Source organism: Stegostoma tigrinum, chromosome 17 (genome assembly GCF_030684315.1).
Source record: "Stegostoma tigrinum isolate sSteTig4 chromosome 17, sSteTig4.hap1, whole genome shotgun sequence".
Taxonomy (NCBI): domain Eukaryota; kingdom Metazoa; phylum Chordata; class Chondrichthyes; order Orectolobiformes; family Stegostomatidae; genus Stegostoma; species Stegostoma tigrinum.
The window spans coordinates 62,987,590-63,010,295 of NC_081370.1; the positions used below are offsets into that span (position 1 = coordinate 62,987,590).

General features: G+C 45.0%; 1 protein-coding gene across 1 annotated transcript in view; it reads left to right on the forward strand.

Annotated features, from left to right (window-relative positions):
• LOC125459211 (src substrate protein p85-like) overlaps positions 1-22,706 on the forward strand; it is a 98,722-nt gene that overhangs the window by 51,408 nt on the left and 24,608 nt on the right. Inside the window, 4 exon segments of the mRNA XM_059651847.1 lie at positions 4,929-4,983; positions 5,794-5,904; positions 12,877-12,987; positions 14,583-14,693. Coding sequence (XP_059507830.1) covers positions 4,929-4,983; positions 5,794-5,904; positions 12,877-12,987; positions 14,583-14,693 — 388 coding nt within the window.

Below are 22,706 nucleotides of genomic sequence, written 5' to 3' on the forward strand. Positions count from 1 at the left end.
GTGGAATGTTATCTTGGGGCCTGGGATGGGGGTGAGGGAGGAGGTGTGGGGACAGGTGTAGCATTTCCTGCGGTTGCAGGGGAAGGTGCCGGATGTGGTGGGGTTAGAGGGCAGTGTGGAGCGAACAAGGGAGTCACGGAGAGAGTGGTCTCTCCGGAAAGCTGACAGGGGAGGGGATGGAAAAATGTCTTGGGTGGTGGGGTCGGATTGTAAATGGCGGAAGTGTCGGAGGATAATGCGTTGTATCCGGAGGTTGGTAGGGTGGTGTGTGAGAACGAGGGGGATCCTCTTGGGGCGGTTGTGGCGGGGGCGGGGTGTGAGGGATGTGTTGCGGGAACTCCATTATCTGGACTCCATTTTCTCCCCTTTGGTCCAGGAACTCCCCACCTACGTCCGTGACACCACCCACGCCCTCCACCTCCTCCAGGACTTCCAATTCCCTGGCCCCCAACACCTCATATTCACCATGGACGTCCAGTCCCTGTACACCTGCATTCCGCATGGAGATGGCCTCAAGGCCCTCCGCTTCTTCCTATCCTGCAGGCCCGACCAGTCCCCCTCCACCGACACACTCATCCGCCTAGCTGAACTCGTCCTCACACTCAACAACTTCTCTTTTGACTCCTCCCACTTCCTACAGACTAAGGGGGTGGCCATGGGCACCCGCATCGACCCCAGCTATGCCTGCCTCTTTGTAGGTCACGTGGAACAGTCCCTCTTCCGCACTTACACAGGCCCCAAACACCACCTCCTCCTCCGTTACATTGATGACTGTATCGGCGCCGCCTCTTGCTCCCCAGAGGAGCTCGAACAGTTCATCCACTTCACCAACACCTTCCACCCCAACCTTCAGTTCACCTGGGCCATCTCCAGCACATCCCTCACCTTCCTGGACCTCTCAGTCTCCATCTCAGGCAACCAGCTTGTAACTGATGTCCATTTCAAGCCCACCGACTCCCACAGCTACCTAGAATACACCTCCTCCCACCCAACCTCCTGCAAAAATTCCATCCCCTATTCCCAATTCCTCCGCCTCCGCCGCATCTGCTCCCACGATAAGACATTCCACTCCCGCACATCCCAGATGTCCAAGTTCTTTAAGGACCGCAACTTTCCCCCCACAGTGATCGAGAACGCCCTTGACCGCGTCTCCCGTATTTCCCGCAACACATCCCTCACACCCCGCCCCCGCCACAACCGCCCCAAGAGGATCCCCCTCGTTCTCACACACCACCCTACCAACCTCTGGATACAACGCATTATCCTCCGACACTTCCGCCATTTACAATCCGACCCCACCACCCAAGACATTTTTCCATCCCCTCCCCTGTCAGCTTTCCGGAGAGACCACTCTCTCCGTGACTCCCTTGTTCGCTCCACACTGCCCTCTAACCCCACCACACCCGGCACCTTCCCCTGCAACCGCAGGAAATGCTACACCTGTCCCCACACCTCCTCCCTCACCCCCATCCCAGGCCCCAAGATGACATTCCACATTAAGCAGAGGTTCACCTGCACATCTGCCAATGTGGTATACTGCATCCACTGTACCCGGTGCGGCTCCCTCTACATTGGGGAAACCAAGCGGAGGCTTGGGGACCGTTTTGCAGAACACCTCCGCTCAGTTCGCAACAAACAACTGCACCTCCCAGTCGCAAACCATTTCCACTCCCCCTCCCATTCTCTAGATGACATGTCCATCATGGGCCTCCTGCAGTGCCACAATGATGCCACCCGAAGGTTGCAGGAACAGCAACTCATATTCCGCCTGGGAACCCTGCAGCCATATGGTATCAATGTGGACTTCACCAGTTTCAAAATCTCCCCTTCCCCTACCGCATCCCTAAACCAGCCCAGTTCGTCCCCTCCCCCCACTGCACCACACAACCAGCCCAGCTCTTTCCCCCCCCCCCACCCACTGCATTCCAAAACCAGTCCAACCTGTCTCTGCCTCCCTAACCGGTTCTTCCTCTCACCCATCCCTTCCTCCCACCCCAAGCCGCACCCCCAGCTACCTACTAACCTCATCCCACCTCCTTGACCTGTCCGTCTTCCCTGGACTGACCTATCCCCTCCCTACCTCCCCACCTACACTCTCTCCACCTATCTTCTTTACTCTCCATCTTCGGTCTGCCTCCCCCTCTCTCCCTATTTATTCCAGTTCCCTCTCCCCATCCCCCTCTCTGATGAAGGGTCTAGGCCCGAAACGTCAGCTTTTGTGCTCCTGAGATGCTGCTTGGCCTGCTGTGTTCATCCAGCCTCACATTTTATTATCTTGGAATTCTCCAGCATCTGCAGTTCCCATTATCTCAGTACGTGAGCAGTCTGGCACGGTGCAGGAAAGAGATGATTTTGTGTATCAGTGCTACAGGAAACCATCAGGATTTTCTGAAGAGCAGGAAGAAATAAGCAGGGAGTGAGCTTGTTGGAGGGATGGGAGTTAAATGAATGGGAGTTTGTAACAATCCTTGCCTTTTTCCAGCTTTTTGCACTTCACAGTCACCTGACTGTCCATTCCCCAAGCAAGTATGCAAACAGAACGCTTTAGAATGTAGACACCTGTTTTTTTTTGAAAAAAACAGAAGGTTCCCCTGTGAAATCCAGTGAAAATCACTTGTTAATCTTAGTCTCAGTGTAGAGACATTACTTGGCTATGTTTTTTGTTTAGTGGAAATGTGTGCTGGGAGTTCATGGTATTTCAAAAGGATTGAACCACCTCAAGGACAACAGTGAAGGAAAGGGTCATTAAAAGATCCAAGAACTGGAACTGAAGATTGGAAGGGGGGTGGTGGAAGTGGGATGAGGAAGCTGATCGTCCCCTGTGAGTGTTGGCCAGGCTACACTGAACCTTTGCCGGGCCCTGAGCCTGGGATGTTGACCTTCCTTTCTGCGATATTTTGATAAAGCTGCAGATGGGGTTGAGGGGTGGGGGGGTTGAATCTTCACTTTGCAGCTCTTCCTGCTGTTCTCACCCCCTACTCTTTAGTTAAACATTGAAATTGGAAGCAGGAGTAGGCCTTTCGGCCCTTCATTCCTGTTCTGCTATTTAATATGACCATGGCTGATCATCCAACTCAGTACCTGTTTCCACTTTTTCCCCCTATATCCTTTGATTCTTTTCAGTCCTTAGAACTATATTGAACTCCTCCTGAAGAGCACTGAGTGTTTTGGCCTCAAATACTTTGTGTGGCAGTGATTTCCACAGGCTGGCCCCTCTCTGGGTAAAGTTATTTCTCTCCATCCTGGTCCAAACCAGCCTAGGCAGGATCCTTAGACTGTGACCCCCTGGTCACTGGGAACATACTTCCCGTGTTTACTCTGTCTAGATGAGTTCGAACATTGTAAATTTCTACAGGAGCCCCCCCCCCCCCCCACCCCCACCAATATTCTTCTAAACTCCAGTGAATATAATCCTGTCTGATCCAGACTGCCTTCGAATTGATCCAATTTAGGTGCAAGCCACCACATTGGGTTGTGCAGGTGTCTGAGGTGACCAGCGGTTTTAAACCTTGAGAGGATTATGGAGCTCTGTAAAAGTCACCACCTGTTTTCTTTCAATTATTCGTTTGGGCTCATTTGCCCTTGTGCAACCTAACCATTCTTTAACAGCACCCCCACCCCTACTATCCCAATCTTTGAGCTCTCCAACCTAAGCTTTCACCTTTTTTTCACTCTCCAATCCGCAGCCAGAATAGAGTTGCTACACACTCTTGCTTTTTGAATCAGATTGTGCTGGAAACATTGTGTATGTGACCACAGAATGGAGGAAATCAAAAGCCACCGTCCTTCCCATGGCTTGAGATGTTGGAGGCATTGACCGAAAACAAATTCAGCACTTGTTTAGATCTGAAACAAAAACAGAAATTGCTGGAGAAACTCAGCATGTCTGGCAGCATCTGTGGGCAGAAAGTGGAATTTTGACTTCAGTGACACTGTTCTTCAGAGATTCTCTAATGAAGAGTCACTGGACCAGAAACGTTAACTCTGATTTCTGCCCACAGATGTTGCCAAACCAATTGAGTTTCCCCAGAAATTTCTGTTTTTGTTTCTGAAATACTTTGAGAACTCTGTTGACTGAAAATGGCTAATTTTGTAATTGTCAAATGTTTATACTTTGCTGAACGTTAAGCTGAAGCACATTGTAATATTTTTGCATGTATTCTGTGCAGAACTGAAATCTTGTTTTTCTCTAATCAAAGCATTATTTGCCATTTGTTGATTGATGCTGATCAGCATTATGTGAACACACCCTCCCCAGTTCTTTTCTCTAACCTCTGTCCTTCTGACTCCGTGAGATGAAGTATTTTCATTCCCATTGTTGCCATCTAACCTGGACTTCAGACCTGTTTTAGCCTGAGTTTTGTCTCCAAAGTGTCACCTTCATTGCAGCCCCAATGTTTGCAAGTAACATGAAACATTGAGGACCCATTAGCTAAACTTTAGACTGCTCTGTTCCTCTTATTCCTGTGTGATTTTTGACTAAGTTTTTCCATTTGCCCCTTGTGTCGTAGAAACCCAACTTGCACAAGTGCTAGAGATAATGGGAACTGCAGATGCTGGAGAATCCAAGATAACAAAATGTGAGGCTGGATGAACACAGCAGGCCAAGCAGCATCTCAGGAGCACAAAAGCTGATGCTTCAGGCCTAGACCTCTGATGAAGGGTCTAGGCCCGAAGCGTCAGCTTTTGTGCTCCTGAGATGCTGCTTGGCCTGCTGTGTTCATCCAGCCTCACATTTTATTATCTTGCACAAGTGCCTGCTTTGCTTTTCAAAATAAATCGATAGCATTGCACAGGCCATAACCTGAGCAGTGAGTGGCCAAAGTCCCCAGGTGCTACTGCCTAAACTCCCAAATTCCCTTTGTTTTGTTCGTGGATGAAGACTCTCGAAGTGAACTTGATGTGACCTATTTTTCTTCCACTTGCAGTCTGCTGTGGGGTTTGAATATGAAGGCAAGACCGCCAAGCATGCATCTCAGAAAGGTACTGTATCTTCTGCACTTGACTGTTGCTCTGGAGAACGGATGGTAGCAATGTGGATGTGATGTTCAAATTGGAATTTACTTGTATGAACTCTCAGAAAACTTCCTGATCTCTCCTTGAATTGAGCCTTCTCTTTCATTGGGCGTTGTTTGAATTGCATCTTCCTGTGATAATCTGCCTGTTTGTCCCTTTATTTCTGATGCGTTTCTCATCTTGAGCCACCTTTCTGCACCTGGACTTTTGTGGAATTCTCCAGTGAATCAGGACATGATATGGCACTGAGATTGTAACTGCCCTCCTTATTTTCATTCATCTCTTCCAATTTTAACCCAAATGTTTACATTTTATTTTCAATTATAAATTAAAAGGATCATTCAATCAGAACAATAGATAGAAAGAATCCTTGCCACAAATATTCTGGATGAAAGACTTATTAATCCCTTGTCCTTTCAATTATCATTTGAAATTGTTGGCCCTTTCTCCTGACAGGCCCTAGCAGTGAGCATTAAAGCAAGAGGGATGTTTGAATCTTCAGCAAACCTTAATGATGCCAAACCCGAGGTAGACTGCACCACTATAGCAGTCTTCCTCCAAGATTTATTTTCAGCTGGATTTAAAGATCACTGCAGCCCATCTCCTGTTTGTTTTCAACACAGTGACCTTTCTATGAATAAAGGGCAGTTATTTTCTCTGGTACTGCTTCAGGACTGATCCACTTACAGTTGGTAAACCATACGGCTTCAGCATTTCTGCCACAATCAATGATGTTGCATGCTGCGTTTGATGCTTTTGCTGTCTTGAATTATTCAGATTACAGTACTGGTTTTGGGGGGAAGTATGGAGTGCAAGCAGACCGAGTGGACAAGAGTGCTCTAGGGTTCGATTACCAAAGCAAAACCGAGTTTCACCAGTCCCAGAGAGGTGTGTCTTTTTTGCTTCCTTTTTGTTCCACTTTTCCCTCCAAAAGGTGAAGGAGGGGAGTGGCTTTGTGGTTTCTAATTTGTGTGTGTGTGTGTGTGTGTGTGTGTGTGTCTGCATGTAGGAGCTACACCTCAGTGGCAAATTGCTTCAAACTTGATTTGTTTCCAAACTGTATCCTGAGCATTTCCTTTTTCAGTTTGCTGAAAACTGCTGGGAATTCTGTTTTGCTTCCAAAGTTCCTTTACGAATTCTCTGAAACCTGACCGGTTTGGAAGGATTTGAAAAAGTTTGCAATTTCTGGAAGTGTTGACTCTGATTTCTGGTTCAAGACTGTAAATGGTTTTGTAAATTAGAGCGGTGTTTACGTGGCCAGGTTGTTGCTGTGCATTAACAGCTCCTGTTAACACTGGGCACGGAGTTGTGTGCTGCAAATCCAGGGCCAGGGCCCAACCTAACTGTGGAATGCAGTGCAACAAGACAATCTGGGCTGACTGCCTGCACTTCTGATAGCAGACCAAGAAGCTCAAACCAAACTTTGTTTTTTTTCCCTCAGCTGATGTTAACTGAGCTGCTGAGTTACTCCAGCGTTTTCTGCATTTGCCAGTATTTTTTCATTTTCTGTCTGGAGAATATGCCTATATTTAGGAGACAGGGCAACTGTCCCCAGATGTAAATAGTACAACTTTCCTGCTGTATTGCCTTGCTAGCGCAAGGCAATACTACCATTTTGGTGTAAACAGATTCAGAGATTCTTACAGAGCAGAAAAGGCCCTTTTGGCCCACTGAGTTTGCACCAACATGACTACCACTAAAAGCGCATTAATCCCAATTTCCTGCACTTGACCCCTATCCCTGAATGTATTGATATTTGAACTGTTGATCCAAATGCTTTTTGAAGGTTGTAAGGTTTCCACCTTCCACTACCTTTCCAGGCAGTACACTCCAGATTTCCATTAGCAATGAGTGAAAAAGGTTTCTTCCGAGGTCTGGTCCGAACCTCCTGCCCCTTACCCTAAAACTATGCCCCCTCATGATTGACCCCTCAAACAAGGGAAACAGCCGCTCTCTACTCACCCTGTTCATACCCCTCATAAATGTATACCCCAATCATGTCCCCTCTTGGTCTTCTCTGCACTAAAGATGAGTTACATTTATAAAAATTCCTAACTCTCTCCTGGAGAAATTAGGAGTTAGATTTGGAAAGGTGTAGCATGGTCTGTGGATATACTGTTGTGTGCCTTCTGCTGTTGCAAAAGTTAGTGACTGATTTTGAGTTTAATAATATCTTCAATGCCGTTTCCAAAACCGTTCACAGAATGCACGTCTCATTTTCCTTTGTGTGGGTGCGCATCATGTGTGTTGTGCCATTGCTTTGCTAATGTGTATTATTTACCCACTTTGTTACACAGTTTTGGAAGTTCTGCCTTCAATTCCCCCATGTCCAGTTTGTATTGTTCTTTCTGGTCACGTCACTGATGTGCTAGAGACACCTAGTTGTCCTTCAGCCAAGTTTTTTTCATTGTTTTCAATGAATAACATGCTAGAAAATAACAGAGAAATTGAAATAAAGACTTTGTGTCTTTCAGCCTTTTTAATCCATTGCCCTTTGCTTCCAACCAAACAAACGTTCTCGGAGAAAAAGGAAAACCTGCTTTATTAAATTATGGGTACAAAGTTAGAAAAATGTTCACACAATCAATACCATTCACAAAAATAATGAACTATTTCATTTCGAGTTCAACACTGATACAATATTTGATTGATGTTTACCTGTTCCAGTAAAAGGTACTGATGTAAAAAACATTGATTTTAATCACTACTCAGAGAATAGAAAAAGCCCCTTTCTAATGTGGTTTTAACATGGTATTTGATTCATGTTCTCTTTGATGTTAGCATTGGTCTTCTGCTATGCAAGTATTTTGTTTGGACTGATGTGATTAGGTGGAACATACAGTTGGATGTTCTGGTATCTAAACAAATGATGGCTCAGCTTTCTGCAGCTCTCCCCAGTTCCTACTGATTGCCTTTCCATCTTCAGGGACTGCATTATTGAATCTGACAACTCCTCCTGTTGAGGTTAGTCCAGCTGTCTAATTTCTCCATTGCTGAACCAATCCTGGCAGACATTTGGAGTATAGCATCACTTCTGTGGCACTTGCTAGCCTCTGTTTAGAGCTGGTTGTGTAAATGTTTTCTGACTCGGTTTGCTGATCCCTATTTCAGTTGGTTTGTCGTTCCAGTCAAGAAAGGCAGGACATACATGTGTCAAGTTAGTGTGCTTCCTTCAGCATTTTCTCTGCAATCGTGAGTTCCCAGCCTCGCCGTTAGACTCTGAATATGTCAATCAGCGAATAACCTTGGAATACTTTGAGTGTTATGCAACTGTTGGAACTTATTTGAGTGAAACAATGATTCATTGTCTGCAGAAGGCTCATCTAGAATACACTGGCTTGCAAAATAGACTTCTGATCGTAGCTTGTTTTTTCCTTTTTGTTATTAAAAGCGAATGATTCCAATTCTATTGGTTGTGTGCATCCAATAAATGTGCCATTACATTCAGGAATTCAGAGTTTGGAGGCACAGGGAACAGGGGATTGGGAATAATTTGGGAATGTTTTCAAGGTGTTGCAGGTGCACTGAGCTCCTCCATTATCTCTAAGACTTTTGATAGAGCTTGTTACGTGCAATTGCACCCCGTCTGCTGCATGGCTTTTGTTGGCTCAACTTTTCTTTGCCTTAAAAGCTGTCCAGGTTCTTGGCCCCACACTATTGTTGTGATGTAATTACAATTGGAATGCCCTCTCATTATCTCAAATGGCCTCTGACTTCCATTGCTGAAAGGAGTTTCTGTTCAGTCAGGGCTGTGTAAAAGTCCAAGCTTTCAAAGCAAAGGGAATATAGAAGTAGAGAGGTTTTCTAAAACTGAACAAGGCACAAGTCAGACCGCAGCTGGAAAACCATGAATAGTTTTAGGCCCCTTATCGAAGGAAAGATAGACTGACGTTGGAGGCAGTCCAGCGAAGGTTCACTCAGCTGATGTCAGGGATGGAGGGATCGTCGTATGAGGAGAGGTTGTGTAGATTGGGCATGTATTCATTGGAATTTTAGAAGAATGACAGGTGACATTATTAAAACATAAAGATTCCCTGAGGATCTGATAAGGGACATACGGTAAGGTAGTTCTCCCTTTGAGGCAGAGTCTAGGACCAGAGGCCATAATTTCGGAGTAAGGGATTGCACGTTTAAGACAGAGATGGGAAGGAATTTTCTCTGGACAATGAATCTGTGGAATTCTTTGTTTCCTCTCCATTGACTGATTGCTGTTTGGTTGAAGCTACCAGTGAGGTTTTAGTATTCCAAACCGCTCCGTCTCTCAGCGGGTATCCATCCATGCGTCCACTATTTATTCCAAGGCAAAACACCTTACTGAAATAGCTGAATCTTTTGTTATCTAGAGGGTTTTTTTTTCTGATTATTGATCCATCGACTTGAAATGCGGAGAAATAATCGTCACTCTGTCTCCAGCCATGTGTCGATTCTGTGTGGCAGGATTAGTTTCTTGGGCTTTGGCTCGGCATTTGAGAAATACTGCCCTTTTCTGAATGCGTTTCCCTTCAGACTGTGAGCCAAGCAAGTTCCTTTCCTTCTGAACTAACGTTTTTAGTGCAGGCTACAGTGGGTGGTCTCAAAAAAAAAACCCTTGGGCCTTACAGCTCGGGACAGAACACTTCCCTGCATTGCAGTGCTATCTGTCAAAGTAAACTCAGTGCTTCCTCATGACTGTTCTAATCTGTACTCCCAGAACCTCCTGTCTCTCTTCCTCTTCCTCTTTTACATCATAGCACCCATGGAAAAGGCCATTCAGCCCATCAGGTCGACACCAAACTTTTTGAGGAGCATCCCACCCAGACCCATCCCCTTACCCTATCCCTGTAACACTGCATTTCCCATGGCCAATCCACCCTGACCTGTACACTTTTGCACTTAAATGTCTAAAAAAAGGTCAGTTAGTTTTCTGAGGAGGTGACGTTCCTATCCTCTAGTTCCAGAATTAGTAACCAAGAGAACTGTTTTGCAACATCTACTCTGTCAAATTATTTAGAATTTTATATCCTTCAATAAGAATGGCTCTGATTCTGCAAAAAGCCAGTGACTTTGGGCCCATTCTCCCCATTGCTCACTCTCCTTTTTGCAAGGTCCCTCTTGTTCCGGGCAAAATTGGAGTTCCACATGCGTTTCTGAGAACTGCATTGGCTAATCAATGCTACCTTTTCCCACCACATCTCCTCTTCAATTGAACTCCTGACTACTTCTCCACTTCAGGAGCAGCGGCTGGTTTCTCTCCACTTCCCTTGCTGCTTCATTGTGTTCACTGAGCAGCAACTTCATTCAATGAAGCCTATTCTCTCTCATGCTTCAGAATCTCAAGAGGCAGGCTTCAATTTGGAAACTCCTCCTTGTTCTCTCTCTCTCTCTCTCCCTCCGTGGCCTCACTATCTCTCCCAAACTCGGAGATTTCTCTAACTCTGACCCTTTGGACTCTCCACCATCGGTGATCTTGCATTAGTCCCTGGGTTTCAGTTCTAAACAGGAGGCAGGCTAGCATCAGCAAGCGGTTAGTGAGGCAAATAGAATCGTGGGCTTTATAAATAGAGACCTAAAGAATACAAAGGGAAGGGGTGTGGTAAGCATGTGTAACTAACTGGTTCTCCCTTAAATGCGGCACTGTGCCCAGTCCTGGGCACCACAATTCGGGAAGGACCAGAAAGCAGCAGAGACTTGACGTTACTCATGCAGAAGAACCAGTTGAGGATGAGGTTGACAGAAGTGTTCATAACCATGAGCGGTCTGGACACAGCAGATAGAATCTGTTCCAAAAGATTATCAAGAGAGCCAAAAGTAACATTGGCGGAAAAGCCTCTGTGGGTTAGGAACTTAAATATGCTGCTTGTGCATATGGTGATGGTAGCAGATTTGGCGCGAGTTTCAAAAGTGTTGGATAAGGGTCTGAGCAGAGAATTTTGCAGGGTGATGGGGAATAAGTGCGACTCGGAGAGTTACTGTTGCAGTAATCAGGCACATGGAGGCTGAATGGCCTCGAGCAGGAATCATCTGATTGGCTTTTCTGTTTGTCGCCTGGATTAAAGTAAATTTTCTGTGTGGTCCCTGGCCTTGCCTTCCTGCATTTTGTTACCCCCTAATAACAATAGCCCCTGAGTTTGGTGTTGTCACACATTGAAAGTTGCAAAATTTGCTGCACATTACTGACATAAAGGGTGAACACAGGGGTTCCCAACACCACGTCTTGTGGGATACCACTTCCTCATGCTTGCTGGTCACAGTAACTAATAGACCGCTCTGTTTTCCTGTTTGAGGTTAGCTTCTCACCCGTTTGTGTTATTTATCCCCTAGCTCCACACACTAATCATGAGTTTATTGAGCATTTAAAGCTAGCGTGGCTTGTTTCTTTATCCACACGAAACATTGTACTTTTTCTTGCTTGCTGCTTTGAGGCTTTCCCATTAATTCACTCGTGTTATTTACATCGACTCCTTGGGGTGGCGCGGTAGCTCAGCGGTTAGCACTGCTGCCTGACAGTGTCAGGAACCCAGGTTCGATTCCACCCTCAGGAACTGTGCAAACTCCACACAGACATTCTCCCCGTGGCTGCATGGTTTTCCTCCCACAGTCCAAAGGTGTGCAGGTTAGGTGGATTGGCCAGGCTAAATTGCCCTGTAGTATCCAGGAGTCTCTTCCAGGTGGGTTAGCCATTGGAAATGAGAGGTTATGGCAGTCTAGTGAGTGATTTATTTTGTTTCTGGTCAAGCTGCCGTCTGGAATCATTGTCTCAATTACTGAGTGTACATTACCTATTGATGTCTTCAGCACCAAGTTGCTGTACCTCACTTAGACAGATCTGATCAACAGTATTCTTTATTCATCTCAAGTTGCTTATCAACACCTTTCCACCTGTAATAATAGTTATTAATGTATCAGTCTTCACAACCTCTTGTTGCTGCTTAAGGCCATTGTAATCTTCATCGTGTCCTATCTTGCAAAGATGTTCCTGTTGATGCTCAGAGATTCTTTCAGCTCTGAAGATTTAATACCATGTTTCAGAAAATTTGTCCATGTAGTTGGAGAGTCCAGGTGTTCATGAAGGATCTGATAGGGCCTTTCTCACCACCAGCCAGTGATGTCTTGGTGCTTGTTGCAAAGTTCTGGTGATAAGGCATTGTGCCAAAAGACTTTGATAGGGAACCAAGTGATAGGATCCACCCTTCCCTTTCCCTGCAGGGTCTTGGGGACACTATGTGCTGATCACTTTCCGATGGATTGGTGGTCAAAGGTGTTTCTCTTTTGCAAGTTTTTCCATGAAGGGCTGGTGATACAGAACGGTTCAACTACTTGGAACATTCCACTGCATCGAGGCCAGGCCCATGCTTTGTAATATCGGGGGTAGGTAGAACCTCAGTACATAGTGACACTTATTATTTGTTGCAGCCTCGTATAAAGGTGGTCTTCAGTTGGGCATGTTTCCTCTCTCTATAAACCTAGCCCTATCCAGAGCAATCTGCCTGGTTTGTCTATGCACACTGAGGTAGCCATCAGGATATGGGTAGCATCCTCTTTACTGCCAGGACATAAACATTAGTGACCCAGAGAGGGGACTCCTGCCCAACATCTCTCCCTTTTCCTGTTACATTTCTGAAAAATTAATTTTGTTATCTTGGGGTGAATTTAAATATCTGGCTCAGCTGTTAGAAAGCCCTGTCTTTTGCTGTTGATTAAATGTTTTCCCTGGTCAGTGATTGGTCAGCTAACTTTTTTTTGTGTTTAGCTGTGGATATGGAATGATATTGACATTAATTTGGTGCTGAAACTTTCACTTCTCTGCACATGGCGAGCTGTGATTTATAGTAAGTAAAATTCTTCAGCCTTCATTTAACAATGCCATTTGGTTTGCTGTAGATTATTCCAAAGGATTTGGTGGAAAATACGGAGTGGAGAAGGATAAAGTGGACAAGAGTGCTGTTGGCTTTGAATACCAAGGAAAGACTGAAAAGCATGAGTCACAGAAAGGTTAGTTACCCATGTTCCTGTGGAGACTGGACTGTACTGTTGGTTTACATGATGTGGTTTGCTGCAGTCGGTCGGTGTATTGGCAGTTAACGTGGGTGATGAGGAATCCAGAGAATGTGCTGGTGCATGGAGAACATTCGGATCTGGTTGCTGTGTTATTTTATAGTTGTAACGTGGCTGCAGGAGAATCTTGAATGCTTCAGATTGATGGATTGTTTCCTGCTTTTTTGCAAGTGAGGGCTTTTGGTCTGGAGTTACAGGAAAAAAAACTGCCAGTTTCTTGAAGCCAGCATCAACTGAAATATGATGCAGCTCCAACAGGGAGCTGGATATTTGTCTTTTTACCAGAACCCTGTTTTAAATCAACTCCTGTCACATTTATGATTCCCAACCTTGTAACCTCTACAGAGAACTGCTTCAGTAACTGTGTGTGTGAATATAAAGATTTTTTAATGAATAAATTATATTGCTGCAATTAGAAAATATCAAAAGTTTCCAAAGTTTTAGATTTTTCTGATGCAACGATATTAATGGTTCAGGAACCACTGTTGGCAGACGGCATTGAAGGGTTAGTCATGATTTATTGATTGGTGTGTCAGGAGTTGACGGGCTGAATGGCTTTCTCCTGATCCTACGTTATTGTAGATCAACAATGATTTAATTGATTGACAGAATAGGCTAAAAGAACAGAGTGGCTGACACCTTATCTCAAGTTCACTGAACAACATTGTAAACTCCCTCTACATTGGGGAAACCAAGCAGAGGCTTGGGGACCGCTTTGCAGAACACCCCCGTTCGGTTCGCAACAAACAACTGCACCTCCCAGTCACAAACCATTTCCACTCCCCGTCCCATTCTTTAGATGACATGTCCGTCATGGGCCTCCTGCAGTGCCACAATGATGCCACCCGAAGGTTGCAGGAACAGCAACTCATATTCCACTTGGGAACCCTGTAGCCCAATGGCATCAACGTGGACTTCACCAGCTTCAAAATCTCCCCTTCCCCCACCGCATCCCAAAACCAGCCCAGTTCGTCCCCTTCCCCCCACTGCATCACACAACCAGCCCAGCTCACCCCCTCCTCCACTGCATCCTAAAACCAGTCCAGTCTGTCTCTGCCTCCCTAACCTGTTCTTCCTCTCACCCATCCCTTCCTCCCACCCCAAGCCGCACCTCCATTTCCTACCTACTAACCTCATCCCACCTCCTTGACCTGTCCGTCTTCCCTGGACTGACCTATCCCCTCCCTACTTCCCCACCTATACTCTCCTGTCCACCTATCATCTTTTCTCTCCATCTTCGGTCCGCCTCCCCCTCTCTCCCTATTTATTCCAGAACCCTCACCCCATCCCCCTCTCTGATGAAGGGTCTAGGCCCGAAACGTCAGCTTTTATGCTCCTGAGATGCTGCTTGGCCTGTTGTGTTCATCCAGCTCCACACTTTGTTATCTTGGATTCCCCAGCATCTGCAATTCCCATTATCTCTGATACAACATTGTAAACTATATTGTTTTGGTTGTTTTTGGTTATTTTTTGTATATTGGCCTGATCGCCTATTCATTCCCAAACTCACTCACTGCGTTTGGTTTGTTTAGACTATGTCAAAGGTTTTGGTGGGAAATTTGGTGTCCAGACTGATCGACAGGACAAGAATGCCTTGGGCTGGGATCACCAAGAGTCAACACAACTTCATGAGTCACAGAAAGGTCAGTGCTCAGGGGCTTTGTGACAAACTGAAGGTTAAAGGCTGATCTGGTGGAATTACCGAGCATCAGAAATGGTGAAAAGTGAAAAGGAAGTGAAAAGGATGAAGACAGTTGAAAAGTAATGTTGGGGACATTGGTTAAAGATTGTTCTGGTTCATGGCATCTCTTTTGTATGTGGATGAAGCGGTTTGTATATGAATTGTTGCCAGGGTGGTTTTACATGAGGAGTGAGAAGAGGCAGGACTGACTGTGAGATGAGTCCAGTGGCTATAAGCAGACAGCTGTTGGCTGCGGGACATATGAATGATAGTGGAGAGCACCTTCTTGGCTCTGAGCTGTTTGTCTAATGCCTCCATTCACATTCTTGCTCGGCTGCTTCATGTTCAGAACTAGTTTTAGCATCTCACCTACACGCTAGGTAAATGCTCCAGGATTCTGGGGAGTTGATGGTCTAATGGTACTACCACTGGGCTGTTAATCCAGATCTCTGGACCTGAGTATGAATCCCCCACAGCAGATGGTAGAATTTGAATTCAATAAATATCTGGAATTAAGACTCTAACAATGACCATGAATCCATTGTCGGTTGTTGGGGAAAAACCCATCTCGTTCACTGATGCCCTTTATGGAAGGAAACTGCCATCCTTATCTGGTCTGGCCTACATGTGACTCCACACCCACAGCAATGTGGATGACTCATGACTGACCTCTGGGCAATTAGGGATGGTCAATAAATGCTGCGCTTGCCAGTGACACCTTCATCCCATGAATGAATAAAGAAAAAAATATGAAAACAATAATTTTGCATCATATTGGAATTTCTCAAACAACTAGTGGCACATGGCCTTGTTCCCGTTATAAGCTGGATCAAGTTTTTATAACTTGATGTTATCAATTTAGAACATTTTCAGATTTTTAGATTTCAGAGGATGACATAATTTGGAAAAATCCTTAGATCGATATTTGATCAAAGAATCAAGAGAGGGTCTGTGTTTACACGGCGAGTTATTCTGCTTGGGAAGTATTTGTGATTGGTCTTCAGAAAAATACTTTACAAGTTTAAGATGGAAAACCTAAGTGATCTGTCCGTGGGAATAGCTGTGCATTGTGGTATTATAAATTATGGAGAGGTAGTAAAGTTATGAGCCACTCAGCCCTGATAGGTCTGTGCTGGTGCTATTCTGCACATTCGGCTGCATTTCCTTCTGTTCTCCCCTGTGCTTGATCTAACTTTCTCTCAAATGCTCTTCACCTCAGTTACTCGCTGTTTGTTGGCAAGAAATGCTGGCTCACCAAAGACGCCCACGTCCTTCATGCATAAAACTGCAAAAAATATTCTACAGTCTAGCCACTTCCTGGTTAAAGCAGTTTCTTCTGCATTACTTTCTTGAAATATTTAGAAACATCTTGTATGGGAACATGGGAGGCAGGAGTAGGCCATTCAGCCCTTTGAACCTGTTCTGCCTGTCTCGACCATGGCTGATCAACTACCTTAACACCAGAGTTCACATTACTGAATGTCATTAAAGCCCCGACACCCCCTCAGTGCTGTCCCGCTACATCTCTGCGCCCTGTAAACAAAGTAACTCCTCTGTTTATCCTATCATAATTCATATTCTCAAAGGTCTAGCTTCCTTACGATCTTTCCCTCTGATATTCCTTATGGTCACAAGTTTTACACTCTCTTTTGAAATTATCATAAGCTGGTGATAAATGAGCTGTGGCACCCTTTTCACAAATTAAGATGAGAACAAATTCTCTTACTGTCATCGTGAAGGTTGAATAAAAATGGAGCAAAGAATAAACTGAACAATAATAGAGCACTTGGTCTAGATTAGGTACCGGGAAAATTAATAGAATTAATTCTGAGAAACCAGATAAACTGTCACTTGCAAAGGCAGGCAGTAGTTGTGGACAGTCAGAATGGAGTTTTTCAGGGGACGTTCTGTCAGATGAACTTCGATAATATTTTTGTGGAGGTCGCTAAGTGCAGCTAGTGCAGTTGATATGGTCCACATGGATTTTAGCAAGTCTTTGGAAAAGGTCCTTCAGAACAAAAGGTCCTTTTCTGAAGAACGGCCTGGACCCGAAACGTCAGCCTTCCTGCTTGGCCTGCTGTGTTCATCCAGCTCTACACCTTGTTATCTCAGATTCTCCAGCATTGGCAGTTCCTACTATCTCCTTCAGAACAACCTGGTTAAAAGTAAACAAAAGGCCATAGGATCTGGGGGAAATATGACAAACTGGACACAAAACCAGTCTCGTGACAGGAAGGAAAGGGTTATGTTTAATGGATGTTTGTAGGTTGGAAGTCTGTTTTCAGTGGGGCTCCGTGGGGCTCAGTGCTGCGCCCTGCTTTTTTTTGGGTTTATATATTTATGACTGGGAGAGAATCAAGAAGTTTTGGAGACAACACAAAATTGGTTGCTAGTGAAGAGGAAAATTCTAGACTGCAGCACGATATCGACGGGAGTGGATGAGTGCCTCAGAAGTAAGAGGTAATACATTTGGGGAGATCTAAAAAACACAGGAATGGACAATAAATAGGAGAGAAAATGGACAGAAATGAGAGGACCTTGGAGTGAATGTCCATAGATTCTCAAAGCCACAGGACAAGGTCGATAAAGTGGTGAAGAATGTGGATGGAATCCTGTTGATAGGATACCTGGATATCTACTAGAAGACCTGTAACCTCCCAGGGTATGAGCCAAATGCTGGGAAAAGGGACTAGGCTGTGTCATTTATTGGCCAGGGCAGACACAAGGGGTACAGTGGCTTCCTTCTGTGCCATAAACCTCTGTATAAACATTTGAACCAGCGGAAAGGGAGGGATGTGGGGAAGGGAGTACAGGAGTTGCTCATTTGAATGACCAGCACAAACAGAAGTAGTTGAATGACTGTCTTCTGTGCTCTAACAATTCTGAGAATCTTTGCTGTGTTAAGTCTGTGAAGGAGGTGCAAAGAGAGTCCAGGTCCCCAAGGGGAATAAACACCAAAGGAAAAGCGGGGGGGAGAACAGGCTGACGTGATGCAGAGGAGCGGACATGAAGAATGTTGGATCAGCCCTGATCCAATTGAATGGTCGAGCAGGTTCAATGAGCTGTACAGCCTACTCATGTTTCTATTTTTTAGATTGTACGGGCTTCTGCCAGTTCTCTGAGGAGCAATGTGTCAAATGGGCCACCTCTACCATCAGGAGTCTATCATTGTTTCTACAGGATTATTTTAAACTTCATTCTCCACTTGTTATTCTGATCAATAAGTAGAAGCTGAGTGTGATCAATGTAATATTTGAGAGCTCATTACCAGCTGATAAACATAACCTTTTGCAGCATGTGCAGACAGGAGATGACTTGGCCATTGTAAGACCATAAGAAATAAGAACAGGAGTAGGCCATTCAGCCCCTTGAGCCTGCTCCATCATACAACAGGATCATGGCTGATCTGACGTTCCTCTTGTTCATTCCCCTGCTCTTTGCCCATAACCCTTGATTCCTCCCCTGTTCAAGAAGCTTAATGAGATGCAAGGATTCTGGCCCCTCAACTCTCTGCGGCAAGGAGTTCCAAACAGAAGAAATTCCTCCTCATCTGAGTTAAATTGATGGCCCTTTATCCTGAAACTAAGCCCTCCGGTCCAAGACTCTCCCATGAGGGGAAATAACCTCTCAACACTTACCATGTCAAGCCCCTTAAGAATCCAGTATGTTTCAATTAGATCACCTTTTCTTTCTTCTAAGCTCCAATGAGTAGAGTCCCAAGCTGTTTAGCCTTTGCTCAGAAGACAATCCCTTTATACCAAGGATCATCTGAGTGAAATTTCTCTGAATATCCTCCAATGAAACAATTTCTTTGCCAAAATAAGGGGATCAAAATTGTTCACGGAACTCCAAATGTGGACTCACGTGCACCTTGTATACTTGAATAAGACTTCCCTTCTCTTACACTCTAACTCCGTTGAAATAAGAGGCCCAGATTCCATTAACCTTCCTGATTACCTGCTAATCCTGTGTGCTAGCTTTCTGTGTTTCGTGCACAAATCCCCCCCAAGTCCCTTTGCGTTGCAACTGTTTGCAGTTTTGCTCCATTTGAATAATACTCTATTCTTTTGTTCTCCTTCCCAAAGCAAACAACTTAGATTTTCCCTCATTATATTCCATTTGTCCATTAACTTAACCTATCAATATCTCTGTATAAACAGTTTGTATTGCCTTTGTAACTTGTCTCTCCCCCTATGGTCATATTGTTTTCAAACTGAAATCTCTTTGTTTTATTCAGTATCCACCATTACATGGTCAGCAAATTTAGTTTCCAAGAGAATTGCCTGGGCTTCCTGCGCTGTGTTGACTTTGAATTTCTCTTATTGAGCTCAGTGCTGACAGTGCCTGACCTGTTGCTGAGGCTGGGAATTGTTAGGACACCTGCTAACAAAACATCGGCTGTAGGCTGCCAATAACTGGGAGTTCGATTGTAATCCCACACTGAGTTAGCAATAATGGTATTAGTCAGGGACAATAATAAAAAACAACTCTGCTGTTCCCTCCGCATCAGTAATGGTATAACTGCATCTGTTGCAGAATGTTTGAACAGTTACAGAAACAAAAATATTATATTGCTTTTTAAATTGCTCATTAGACCTAAATCTCACCTTTTTTCTTTATTTGGAAAGAGGTCAGCTCAATGTTTGCCATTGTGTGCATTTGGATAACTTCTACCCCCTTCCCCAGAAGGAAGTTGTTGGGGACATGTGTGTGCAGGGAGGATGTGTGTCTGAAGGTTGGTTTATGTATCTGAGTGGGGGCGGTGGGTTTGGGGGTGTGGCTGTGTGTTTTTGTGAAGGAGGGTAGTTGTGTGGAGGGAGGATGTGTGTCTGATGGCTGACTTGTGTATGTGAGCGGGAATGGTGGGTGTATGTGTGGGGAGGTTTGGGAGCAGTGTGTGAGGGGGTGCTGAGTTTGTTGTATGTTGATGGGGGTGGTGTGTTTATGGTAGGGGAATGGTCTGAACTGAGTGGACCATTTAATTTCAGTTTGAAAATCCTCTCTTTCCACTGGTCTGTACCTGTGTATATTCCAGGAAAGCAAGGCTTCTTCAGAATACCAAAACATTTCCAACTAAGCCTATCCTACACTACAGATTTCTGTTTATAAAGCTTTGATATGTCAGCCAGCCACATTTTTGGAATAATGGTCTATTTTACACTCACCAGGTACAAAAAAGTGTGACTATGACCCATAGAAGCCAAAAGAACTGCAGATGCTGTAAGTCAGGAACAGAAACAAAGTTGCTGGAAAAGCTCAGCAGGTCTGGCAGCATCTGTGGAGGAGAAAGCAGAGTTAGTTTCGGGTTCAGTGACCCTTCTTCAGCACTGGTGTTATACCCAGAGTCCCCCTCCACATTTTCTGTTCTGAGGCATGCAACCCCAATGTAGAACCTAGAACAGTACAGCACAGGCCCTTTGTCCCAAGATGTTGTGCTGAACTTTTACCCTAAACCTAAGGTCTATCTAACCTCCACCCCGACCTTATACGATCATCCATATGCCTATCTAATAGTTGCTTAAATACCCCTAATGAGGCTGACTACACTACCCTCTCCAGCAATGCATTCCATGCCCCTACCACTCTCTGAGTAAAGAACCTACCTCTGACATCTCCTCAATATCTACCTCCACTCACTTTAAGACTATGTCCCCTCGTAAAAGCTACCTCCACCCCAGGAAAAAGTCTCTGGCTGTCCACTCTATCTATACCTCTGATCATTTTGTACACCTCTATCAAGTCATCTCTCATCCTTTGTCATTCTAAAGAGAAAAGCCCTAGCTCTCTCAACCTTTCCTTGTAAGACCTTCCCTCCATTCCAGGCAACATCCTGGTAAATCTCCTCTGCACCTTTTCCAGCGCTTCCACATCTTTCCTGTAATGAGGCGACCAGAGCTGGACACAATACTCCAGATGTGGCTGAACCTGGGTTTTGTACAGCTGGAGCATAACTTCATGGCTGTTGAACTCAGTCCCTCTATTAATGAAAGCTAACATACCATACACCTTCTTAACAACTCTATCCACCTGGGTGGCAGCTTTCAGGGAACTGTCAACATGAATCCCAAAATCCCTCTGCTCTTCCACAATGGCAAGAATCTTTCCGTTAACCCTATATTCTGCTTTCAAGTTTGTCCTTCTGAAATGAATCACCTCACGCTTTTCAGGGTTAAACTCCATCTGCCACTTCTCACTCCAGCTCTGCATCCTATCAATGTCCCTTTGTAACCTAGAACAGCCCTCTGCACTATCCACAATGCGACCCACCTTCGTATCATCCGCGAACTTACTAATCCACCCTTCCACTCCTTCATCCAAATCATTTACAAAGATCACAATTAGAAGAGGACCCAGAACAGATCCTTGTGGTTCACCACTCGTAACTGATCACCATGTTGAATATTTTCCATCCACTCCCACCCTTTGTCTTCTGAGGGTCAGCCAATTCTGAATCCAATCTGCCACATTTCCACTATCCCAGGCTCATGCAGAAGGTAAGGAGGCATATCATGAACCTTATCAAACACCTTACTTAAATCCATGTATACCACATCCTCTGCTCTACCTTCATCCATGTGTTTGGTCACCTCCTCAAAGAATTCAATCAGGTTTCTGAGGCATGGTCTACCCCTCACCAATCCATATTGACTATCTCAAATCTAACTGTACCTTTCCAAGTGATCATAAATCCTGTCTCTCAGAGCCCTTTCCAAACATTTGCCCACCACTGACCTAAGACTAACTGGCCCGTAATTTCTGGGGTTATCCCTGTTCCCTTTTTTGAACAAGGGAATGATGTTTGCCTCTCTCCAATCTTCTGATACTGTACCTGTGGACAGAGAGGACAAAAAGATCATTGCCAAAGGCCCTGCGATCTCTTCTCTCACTTCTCATAGAATCTTTGGATAAATCCCATCAGGCCTAGGGGACTTGCCTATCTTCAAGTTCCTCCAAATTCCTAGCACATCTTCCTTACTACCATCAACCTCCTCTAGCCTACCACTCTGTGTTTCACACTGTCTTCCCCTACAACTTGGACCTTCTCAGTTGTGAATACCCAAGTATTAATTAAGGACCTCTCCTGTCTCTCTAGGCTCCATACATAAATTCCCTTTACAATCCTTGATCGGCCCTACCCTTTCTCTGGTCATTTCTTATTCCTCACGTACGTGTAAAAAGCCTTGGAGTTTTCCTTGATCCTATCTGTCAAGGTTTTCTCATGCCCCCTTATAGCTCTCCTAAGCCCTTTCTTCAGCTCCTTCTTGCATAACTTGTATCCCTGTAGAGCCTCCTCCGATCCTTCTTTCCTAAACCTTTATATAAGCATCCTTCTTCCTCTTAGCCAGTCATTCAAATTCACTTGAGAACCACGGCTCCCTCACTTGACTGCATCTTCCCTGCCTGTTAGGGACAAATCTCTGCAATCTCTCTTCATAGCTCGGTTCCTCCAGCCCAGGCAACATCACGGTAACTCTTCTCTAACTCCTCTCCAGTGCAATCAATCCTCCCGATAATGTGGAGACCAGTACTGCACACACTGCTGTGGCTGTGGCCAAACCAGCTGTTTACATAGTTCCAGCAAAGCCTTGTATACCCCTGCTCTTGCCTTTATTAGCCGAGGCATAGAACACAAGTGTCTCATATGCCTTCTCAACTACTTTACCTCCCTGTCCTGCTACTTCCCTGGATCTGTGGATATGAACAGTAAGGTCCCCCTGACCATCAGCACTCTCCAGGGTCTTACCATTCAGAGTATAACCCCTTGCCTTGTTAGCCTATTCCAGGTTGAATTCCATGGCTCTACACTTTGCCCAGCTGACCAGGCCATTGAGATCCTCCTACAGTTTGCAGCTATCCTCCTCTATTAAGCTACAACAATGGCATCTACTTGACAATATGGAAAATTTCATGTCAGCTGCAAACTTCTTGATCACACCCTCTATGTGCAACTTCAAAACTTAAATCTAAATCATTA